The sequence below is a fragment of the Myotis brandtii genome, unplaced genomic scaffold (assembly GCF_000412655.1).
Source record: "Myotis brandtii unplaced genomic scaffold, ASM41265v1 scaffold703, whole genome shotgun sequence".
Taxonomy (NCBI): Eukaryota; Metazoa; Chordata; class Mammalia; order Chiroptera; family Vespertilionidae; genus Myotis; species Myotis brandtii.
This window is the reverse complement of record NW_005370760.1, coordinates 572,837-584,168: the sequence shown is the minus strand read 5'-3', so window position 1 is coordinate 584,168 and position 11,332 is coordinate 572,837. Positions and strand designations below refer to the sequence as shown.

The 11,332-nt window shown below is 39.0% G+C and overlaps 1 protein-coding gene across 3 annotated transcripts in view; it reads left to right on the top strand.

Annotated features, from left to right (window-relative positions):
* CCNY (cyclin Y) overlaps positions 1–11,332 on the top strand; it is a 123,748-nt gene that overhangs the window by 40,943 nt on the left and 71,473 nt on the right. For all 3 annotated transcript variants that reach the window (XM_005882304.2, XM_014529990.1, XM_014529991.1), the window contains one exon: positions 5,053–5,087. In XM_005882304.2, the coding sequence (XP_005882366.1) occupies positions 5,053–5,087 (35 nt within the window). The remainder of the gene's footprint in view (positions 1–5,052; positions 5,088–11,332) is intronic.

Here is an 11,332-nt window from a genome sequence, read left to right as displayed (position 1 = left end):
ACCACCAAACCAGTATTATATGAAATGCTAAAAGGTATCCTTTAAGAAGAGGAAGAAGAAGAAAGAGGTAAAGATACTAATTATGAACAACAAATACACATCTATCAACAAGTGAATCTAAAAATCAAGTGAATAAATCTGATGAACAGAATAAACTGGTGAATATAATAGAATCAGGGGCATAGAAAGGGAGTGGACTGACTATTCTGGGGGGACTGACTATTCTACCAAAGTTTTTCATGTGAAATTTATTCTAAGGGGTGTGGGGGGTGCGGGAAGAGACTGGACAAAAATCTTACACCTATGGATGAGGACATTGGGGGAGGGGGTAAGGGCAGAGGGTGGGGTTGGAACCGGGTGGAGTGGAGCTTTGGGGGGAAAAAAGAGGAACAACTGTAATAATCTGAACAATAAAGATTTAATTAAAAAAAAGAAAAGTCAAGAAAAAATAATAAAATGTCATGAGTAAAGATTAATCTCTTTATAGTGCAATTCTTAACCTTTTTATATTAATGTCAGTATTGGAACAATGTATCTTGGATGTTTTCACTATGTATCTGCTACGCAACACCGATGTACATGTTTACATTCAGTTTTAGAATTGCATTATTGATCATGAGTAACGCGAGTAATAATATTACTCGAGTGATGCCCAACTCTGGCCGTTGCGAGAGACAAATATTTGAATTATGCCATTTTTTGTCTCTGTCGATGCGTGTCACCCAAAATGAGTTCGCGTGTCACCTCTCATACGTGTGTCATAGGTTCGCCATCACTGCTGTATAGTTTCCATTCTACCAAAGTTTTTCATGTGAAATTTATTCTAAAATGGCTCATGCATTATTTATTTGTGCCAGTTTCATGACATGAATCAAACCATGAAGGTTAAAAGAGTAAATGAAACACCTTGGATTATAAGTGTCTCTTTTCTTACTCCCATTGTTTTATCTCTTTCCAAAGCAAGAAATTTAAATATGTATGTAACTAAAATAGTCACATCTCAGAATTCCCTAGAACTTAAAACTTTAACTGCTTCGGTTTACACACTTCAATTTCCTAAGTCCAATGCAAAAATAAAAAGAATAGATAAACTAAATGACTAATAGTTTCCAATGCTATAAGTTACACATGTATACTAGAATGAATATTACTCCCTTTTCTCCTGTTGCTTATGTCCCTTTGTCTACAGAAAGTGGTGAGAACTCATCCGTTATGCAAGTTATAGTCCTGTAATGGAATTAATACATACATTCACTTGAGCAAATAGGTTGATAGGGTAAAGGTCCACATATAATGTGGAAGTCTCATTTCATCTGTATAGATGCTTACTATTAAAAACACACTGCCAGGAATACCAGGATTTAATGTTATGATGATGGTGTACATAATAATGTAAGAGGAAAAACTAAAATATTTTCAGCAGAGAAAGTTCTAGTTTAAAAGATTCCTCTTACCTCTTAATTTTCTAGGGCCCAAAAAGGTAAGTCGAGCTATTACATCTTGATTGGCTGAGTAGATAAGTATTACCTTGGATTGTTGAGTATAAAAATGGGGTTTTGATTTTTCCTTCATTATCAGTCCAGCCACATTCTGCCACTTTATTAGGTTCCCCTACTTCAGTTTTCTGGCTCTAACCCCCAAGTTTTTCACTCGCCCCAGTGGCTGCTTCTGTGAAGGAAGGAAGTGGAATGGAAGAGAATTTCAGGGCAGCCCTGTAAAGAAGTAAGTGTGAGAACTTGAAGTTCATGGGGAAATAATATCTGTCACTTTCGCCATAGGCCTCCACTGTTGCATTTGTTTAATATATAAATTGCAATACTTTAAGAGAAGATTTATTTCATTTCAAAGATTTCCTTATCCATTGCAGCTTATGGAGAATAACCTTCTGCAAATGATAGAAGATAGTCTATGTTTTGGGACAGGCAGTTGGTTTGGGGACTCAGGAGATATTCCAGAAGGAAATCTGTCATAGGGACACATGTGATAAGCCTCTCAGATACTGTGTAGGCTTAATATTTCAAAGGCCCTTTTAGGGGTGGCCTTACAAAATAATACAGGAAGGTAGTACCAGATTTCAGATAAGATTCAGCAGGTTCAGTTGCCCTGAGGGAAATAAAGAAGTACAAGGCATTCATTTGTATAAACACAAAGTGTCTATAAAGTATTCTACAATAGATTCTGATACCTTGTCCTTATGTGTTTTGTAATAGTCTTAGTGAATTTTTGTTTTCTACTATTCTAATTGGGACCAGTTGGGGTTCATGGAAATGGTCTGATTCTTCCCTTAGAGTTATCTTTGTAGAAGATGTACGAGAATAGCATACACGTTTATAATATTCTTACTTGTCCATGTACTGTGATTCTATTTTTGTTAAAACTTTAAGTCAAAACATTGATGATTCTATATTCTAATCCTCTCATTTTTTAGTAATTCTTAATGTTTTCAGTAGTACTTATATAGGAAACTCTAATATTTCTTGAGGCATGGATATCTTTGGAGGTGATTCCCATAATTGGGAGACTCCAAAGCTGAAACCAGATACAAAATGGGTGCGGGTCACCTCTCACTACTTGAGCCAAATTAAGCAGAGACAAGGTTGGATCATATATGAGTGTTTATTCCTATAATGCCAGCAGTATGGGAGAGTAGCAGGTCATCCAGAAAATTCTGCTGTAACATCTCTTGCTAGCTGGCTGATTATATATGGATAAGGAAGAAGAGCTACCTGCAAGGAGTACGCGGGGCAGAATAAGGGCTGCAGGGTCTGTGTTCCCTGTGTCTCTTCCCAGGATCTTGAAGTCCAATAACAAGGTAGTTAATTTTCTATGATGTGAAAACCCAGCTCAGCCCCTTCCTGGGACAGGATAATAGTCAACATTTCTGAGGCAAACTCCCAGAGGGGGTCAGGGTCCAGGCTCAGCAACCAAATCAAAGCATTTCCTTGGTTTGTTCTCAAAATGTATTCTCTTTTCTGAATAATGGACCCAAGCAGGCTCCAAGGCGTCTCTTATCTTTTTATAGCTCTGTCTTTCTCCTTGCAGCACATCTTCCAGTTTCCCAGGGTCTGTAAGAGAGCCCCTTAGTTAGTAAGGTGAGGTGAATAATCTTTAAACAACTGTGGTTCTATTCCTATTACTTACCCTTCCCCCTATCAAAGCCTCTGCCCAAACCTATTGTTGGGTACCCTAGCAAGGGCTAAGTGTCGTCTATGGAATTTGCTGCCTGTGTAAAAAGTGTTCTCAGATCCTTGTAGCCAGTGAGAAATCATGTCATCATACCTACGCTTGGTAGAGCAAACCTAACTAGATGCATAATAATTTAGTATTGAAATAATGTAAGGGAAACATGCACATGTACGCACACATGCACAGATACACATGCATGTGCATGCACACCAAGTGTATAGTATCAGGAAGTTAAAACCCAGTGCTTTTTGTAGCTCCCCATATTTCTTTTGTTATGGTTCACCTGTGGATGCTTATTTCAAGTTAGGTCAAAAGTGATCATGCAGTCTCCACACTGTTCCCAGCAGACATTGTCCGCAGCTGTTGTCTGGGCACTCCAGAGAGCTCCCAGTGTGCTGGTCTAGCCTCAAGCATAGCCAGGTGCCCCACACTCTCTGTGTGGTAGGAGCATGCCCAGGGCCTGTGAGTGGGTCCATCTGATGGCCTGCAGGCATTTGCTCTCAAGAGTACCCTCAGGCTGGTTTATCATTTTAGAGAGGATAGGACTTCTAAAGACAATTAAACAATACAAACTAGGAAACAATTCCCAAATTCCTCAGTCAGATCAGCCACAGGGCTGGAAACTAGTGAATCTGCATTTGGGAGGTGGACTTTGGGGGTGAAGGGAGGGCAGGGGCTCCTCAGATAGTAAGCTGGATTTGTACCTAGCGCCTTTTTGATTATTTATTCTTTTTTATTGAATTTATTGGGGGTGACACTGGTTAACAAAATTATACAGGTTTCAGGTGCACATCATCTGTGTTCACCACCCCAAGTCAAGTCTCCATCTATCACCATTTATCCTCCCTATACCCTTCTTCACTTCCCTCCACTGTGCCCCCTGCCCTTTTACGCCAGCAATCACTACCACACTGTCGTCAGTGTCCATGAGTTTTTTCTTTTTCTTTTTTGCTCAAGCCCTCTACCCTCCCAACCCCAATAGCTGTGTCCAAGGTGGCATTCTTGATTCCTAGAGGCTCAGGATGTCATCTCTTTGAAGGAAACCTTTCTGTCTTCTACAGTGACCTACTCAGTAAATGTATTGATTGATTAGTATGTACCCTTAAAACTAGGTATTCTGGAAAGAAAATGCAAAGTTCAATGATAATCAGGTCATGGAAAAGCTTCTTAGGGTTCCTGGTCACCCATGTACTTCTCGGGCTGAGGACCTCTGTTTCGATAAACACTATGGTCTCCATCTCTGAGATAGGACAGTATTTTGTATTGTGATGTTATCAGCCTCCATGAGGGAGAGGGTGTTGCAAGAGGCTCCAAAGGCCTCCTAATCAGAAACCTGGCTTTATTCCTCAGGACCTATCAGGGGGAGGAATTGTTTCAATGCTAATAATGCTTCTAGCATATTTTGTCATGTATCTTAATGCTTGTGATGGTTATTATTGATATTTATATTTGAACCTATAGTATGGACCTTTGTGTGTCTGCACCTTGTGGGTCTGCACAGGTTAGAAATCAGTAGTCCTATTATTTGTTACTTATCTTAAATTAATGGATGTGTACAAGTTTTATGAGATTTGCTAATTGAGATTTTATTTAGTTATTGGAAAGCTATTACCCCTCAGTTAATTATACCTACACTTACTTTGTTAGCATGCCATAGTTTAAGTGGGTATATATTTTGCTCTATTAACCAGGTTCAGATCTCTGTTGTGCAGGTCACATATTCTTTCTTATATTGGGTAATGGAGCAACTGGATATGTTGGTTGGTGGAAGAATGGGATCACGACACAGAGGGCTAGTCCTCGGTGACCTGTAAGGGGTTGGCATGCAGTCGTGTAACATTTTTGTTGCATCTTTTGTTTTCACAGTGAGAGAAAAACGCAAGAGTCTCTTCATTAACCATGTAAGTGAAACTGTACCTGTGACCTTCAGAATGACTGTATAGTCAAGAGAGCTTAAATAACTGTCTGGGATGGGTGAAAATGGTTCATGTATTTTGTCGATACTTGGGAGAATGTGAAGAATATGGCAGTGTCCTTACGGTTTGCAATTGGACAAGCATGGCTGGTATTTATCCACTGTCCCAAATGTTTTTCCAGAAGCCACAGACTGATGTTGTTTATGGGAAGGTGTGTGAACAATACCACAGCAAACACCACATGGGTCCAAATGAAAGCTACTTCTTTTGAATTTCTGATCCTTTTTTTCTTCTATTCCTACCCCAGATTACTCTTTCTCTCTCTGTAACTCAGTTTCATTTGAATAAACACATAATTGTTTTCTATGAGGCTGTATTCCTCCATACACTTTCCTTTCCCTAATTATTGTTTATAAATCCAATAGAATCTCTATGTTTTTTTGATTCTCAAAGAAAGGATAAACTTGACAACAGTTTAATTTTAAAGAGTTTAAAAAGATTTAGCTCTAGACTTTTGGCCATTCTGAGCGGTATATTCTTCCCCTGCTTGCCAGGCATCAAGCGTTCCATTGTGATCATTTATCCTTCCTTGAGCAGCATGTACGACTGGCTGGCTCCATATGCACTCCTTACCCCTCCACTCGCACCCACCATGGTGCCCCAGCTTGCACCCCTGTGAAGTGTGGAGGGTGGAGTTCAAGAACATTATAGCCATCCCTTCCTGTCCCTCTAAATACATACCTCTTTCTTTAGAACAAGCTATCTCTATGAGGTATGGAATGATGAAGGAGGTAAATTACCAAAATAAGTATGCTATAAATTCTCATATTGAAAACCAGAATGAGTATTTGACCTTACAAGGGTTTGTCTAAGGATTTCTAGATTGTATGCAATTAAATATTTATAGATCTTGAAGTACTTGGCACTGCAGCTATGTGTTAGAAAGACTTAAAGCTGTAATATTATCTTCCCTGCCCTTTGAAAATGTGGACAAAATGCCGTTGTGAAGAAATTAATAAGGTAGGTGCATGCAAACTAATTATAGCACCATATAAAGATGTCGATGTTATTGTTATTGCCCATTAGAATATAGATAAATTCTATTTAATTTTCCGAGTTCTGTATCAGAACTGATGAAAGTCTTTCTGGTATTTTGAGTATGGATATATTTTTTCATAATTAATGAAGACCAGAATTCCCAGGATGGAGTGTATTCTGTTCTGCTCCATTTGAGAATCCTGCTTTAGAGGGTTTATTTCTGCCTACTATATGTGAAAGGGAGAGGAGCAGATTTCTTGTAAAATGGTATCTTTTCGGTTTATACTCTTCACTTGGTCAGCCAGAGAAGTCAAGGAATGTAGTAAGCTTGATCCAGGAACTGAAATGTAAAAATTTTTTTAATTCATGAGAGAAAGGGAGGAAGGAAGGGGGTTGGGGGAAGAGGCATTGATTTGTTGTTCCATTTATTTATGCATTCATTCATTGATTCTTGTATGTGCCCTGACCGGGGATCAAACCCGCAACGATGACGTGTCACGATGATGCTCTAACCAACTGAACTACCTGGCCAGGACAAGAAATTTTAAATCTTGCACCCTAGCCAATTTGGCTCAGTGGATGGAGTGTCAGGTTCGATTCCGGTCAAGGGCACATGCCTGGGTTGTGAGCTTAATCCCCAGTAGCAGCATGCAGGAGGCCACTGATCAATAATTCTCTCTCATCATTGATGTTTCTATCTCTCTTTCCCTCTTCCTTCTTCTCTGAAATCAATAAAAATATATATCCTAAACCTTGCTTTTGCCTCTTTGGGAGGTTTACTTTTAATAGAATATTAATTTATTGAGCAACCGCTATGTAGTTATGTAAGTACCAATAAAATGTGCTTAGAGGGTGTGAAAGAAGCTTCAGTTAAGGTTTTAATCTCAGTAAGATTTTAAAACTCCAATAAGGTTAAGGAATCCAACTTTTACTTTGAAGTCATTTCAGACTTACAGGAAAGTTGCAACAATAATGGAGTACAGGATTTTCACACCTCACTGAGGAGCCCTAGATACTTTGGTTCCCACACCATTCATTTGACTTGACACAGTGGATGTTCATATGGGAGAGCTGTTTTGTTATGTCCTCTCTTCTTAATATTTTTCTTTTTTTTCAGAATGTCTAAAAATTATAATGCTATACATTCGAAAATGTTGATACAGATGTCAGTTCTTTGAGTGTCTGGTTACATCTATGGAAGGCTTTCTCTTTTCTTACACTTTCCTATTACACTTCATTCTATCACTCTTGTTATGATGCACAAATAGAGTGTAATATAAAGTGTGGAATTATTTGGGAAACTACATTGTCCTTGTTAAGGCACCCAAGTGAAGGTCACTGAACAGATTTGATGACTTGTCCTACAAAATGCCTGTTCTCAATGGGCGTTCCTGTGTTTGAAGCCCTAGTCTAGCCGTGGGCAAACTACTGCCCGCGGGCCGGATCCGGCCCGTTTGAAATGAATAAAACTAAAAAAAAAAAAAAGACCGTACCCTTTTATGTAATGATGTTTACTTTGAATTTATATTAGTTCACACAAACACTCCATCCATGCTTTTGTTCCGGCCCTCCGGTCCAGTTTAAGAACCCATTGTGGCCCTCGAGTCAAAAAGTTTGCCCACCCCTGCCTAGTCTTTTGTGTGTGGTATGAGGATCTTATCTCTGAATCAGCCAGCACATATTCTTGGCCAAGCTGCCTGGTTTTCATATTTCTGAGACACTGCTGTGGGAAGGAGCAGTTCTAATTTGACCTCATCTGTTTAGGGACCCATCTCTTCCTGTTTGAGCTCAATAGGCTTTGTATGGACGCCTCACCCTCCTCACTATGTCATTTTATTTTTTGCTTTATTGCTCCCTTAACTCCTCAGTTTTCAACTTCATCACCTTGCTTAGGGACTTCTGGAGCAGAGAGAGGAAAGAAAAAAAATCATAGTTTGAGAGTGCTAACAGTTTGTCAGAAAAGCCCTGTAAGAATCAGACTCTTCTACCCTTACTCTTTAAGTAAAGGCTTTAATCAGAGCATCTGTGTTATGGTTTGTTCTTTTACTTTATATATGTTAATAACCTTTATTTGGAAAAATTTCAAATTTATGGGACAGTTATAATAATATAGAAAATTTCCATTTATCCTTTATCTAGATTCACCAGTGTTTTATCATTTTTACCTCATGCTCTGATTACATTTCCTATATTATTTCCTATATTATTTTTTTCTGAATTGTTTGGAGTAGTTTGCCTTCATTCTGCCCTTTACTTCCCAATATTCTCCACTGGGTTTCCGAAGACAAGGATATTCTCTGTATAAACACAATATTGTTACCAAAATCCAGAGTTTAACATTAATACTGTTCTTTTTAATTGACTGTTCATATTCCAGCTGTTTAAATTAAGTGGTCCCATAATGTCCTGTGTAGCATGATAATCTCTGGTGCTGGTTTTTTTAAAATTATTATTTTTATTTTCATTTCAGAGAGGAAAGGAGAGGGAGAGAGAAACAGAAGCATCAATGATGAGAGAGAATCATTGATGGGCTGCCTCCTGCATGCTCCACACAGGGGATTGAACCCACAACTCGGGCATATGCCCTGATGGGGTATCGAACCGTGACCTCCTGGTTCATAGGTTTATGCTCAACCACTGAGCCACATTTGTCAGGCATCTGGTGCTAGTTTTAATTCAGGATCACATGTGGCATTTAGTTGATGTGCCCCTACGTCTCCTTTAATCTGGAGAGACCCTCAGACTTTCTCTCACTTTCATGCTGTTGATATTGTTGAAGAATGCAGGGCCAGGTGTTTTTTTAACAGAATATTTCTCATTTTGGATTCGGGTCAGCACTTCTGGCCAAAATATGTCATGGAGTACTTCCTTGCCCTTATTCGTGTATCAACTCTGGAGTCATGCTCTATCCAACTGACCTCATTGGTGATGTTGATTTTGATCACCTGACAAGGTGCTGTCCAGATTCTCCATTGTGTATTGACTAGTTTTCATATTACAACTAATGAGCAGTCTATGAGCAGACACTTAAGACCATGCAGATATCCTGTTTCTTATTCCCATCCTCAAATTAGCATCTATTGATCATTCTTGCCTGAACCAATCTCTGTATTTTCATTGCAAATGGTAATTTTTTAGCTTCCATCCCTAAACCCTTATATTTGGAAGTCTCATTCTGCTCTAAGAGCCCTTTCTTCCCATCCAACCAACCAACCATCCATCATCCATCCATCCATCCTTCCATCCATTCATCTTTATATGGACTTGTGGAAATCTTTTTTTTCAGTGATTTACATATAGTTCATTGGTTGTCCTTAATTATTTTGGTGCTCACATTGTCCTAGATTTGGCTAGTAACAGTCTTTGCACACTGGCTCTGTGTTCTCATGGCATGGCCCCACTTTTTTTTTTTTTTTTAGTTCTCTCTTCCTTGTTTTTTGGCACAAGATATTCCAGGCCCAGCTTGTATTTCCCTGGGTCAGCCCTGGAATCAGCCATTTCTCCAGGGAGCCCTGATTCCTTTTCATGACAAACAGTGTTAGAAAACCAGATCTGGACTCCGTATATACTCATTGCTACTGGAGTGTCATTGCTTCTAGGCCCATTTATATGTAGGAAATAGGCATTTTAGAAATCATGAATTCTTACTGACAACCTAATTTCCAGTTCCAGTCCATCCCATAGAATATTTTTTTTTTGTCTTTGGTCTTTGACTATTTTGTACCCTTCTATAAAAAAATTTATTTTTAAAAACAGCTTTTACCATAAAATGGTTCTTAGTATATTCCCAGAGTTGTGCAGCTATCACCATAGTCAATTTTAGAACATATTCATCATCCCCAAAAGAAACCCCATGCCCATTAGCAGTCACATCCCATCCCCTTCCCCTAGACCCTGGCAACCACTACTCTACTTTCTTGTCTCTTTGGACATGTCTCTTCCAGATATTTCATATAAATGGTAACATACAATATGTGGCCTTTTGTGATTGGCGTTTTTCACTTAGTGAACATTTTCAGGGTTCATCTGTTTTAGAATTAGAACTTCATTCCTTTTTATGGCCAGATAATATTCTATTGTACAGGTATGCACATTCTGTCTAATTCATTCATCAGTTGATGGACATTTGGGTTGTTTCTACCTTTTGGCTATTGTGAATAATGGTGCTATGGGCATTATTATGTATGTTTTTCTATGGACATGTTTTCATTTCTTTTAGGTATATGCCTAAGAGTAGAGTTGCCGGGTCCTACGGTCACTCTATATTTAACATTTTGAGAAATTGCCAAATTGTTTTCCAAAATAGCTGGTCTTTAGCTTTTAATATTTTGTTTGTAGTTCAATGAATTCAATTTTTTTAACTGATCAGTAATAAGATATTTGTTTCTTCAAAGCACAACTCTTTTTTTTTTTTACTTCCGTTGTTAAAAATTTTTAACTTTTCCCAAGGAAAGAAATAACCTTCTAGAACCAGTAAATTTTTGACCAATATAACTGCATTCATAGGGAATTTCGAACGGATGTTGCTGAAGAACAATGTAGTGTAGCAATAACACTTTATTAGGAGTTGAGTGGCCTGAATTATGATTCTTCTGATACTTCTTTGCTGTTGATGCCAACTCACTGTCACCTGGTAAAGTGCTTTAATTATATCACCTGCAAAGAGGACAATACCACTTGCCTCCCCATCTCAAAGGGTAGTTATGAATAGCAATAGAGATGGGATATGGTTAAGACCCTTAAACATTGGCATTGTGCAAATATTTGACATATTTGTATTTCTGTGACTGTTTACTAATTATGTAGAAGAGAGAGTGCTAACAGTAGGAAAGAAACTTGAGGTTTTTTTTACATTCTGGGGCCAGTCTAACTCATATTTGAGCCTTTCTGTAAATTAAAAATTTTAAGACTTATACTTAGATAAACATCTGCCCTACCTTACCCCCAGCATTCTGGAATAAGTTCATTTCCCATCTCACCCTACCCCCAAAACTACAGCATGGAATACATATGCTGGCCGATCGGGGCTGGGCCAGCTGTGGGGAGGGGCCGAGGGCGATTGGCTGATGGGCCCCGCCCCTGAATGGGGTGGGGGGGCCCATTGGGGGTCAGTGTCCAGGGGAGGGGCTGTGGGAGGTTGGCCGGCCAGCCCCACCCCCAATTGGTGTGGGGGGGCTGATCAGGGGCGGAGC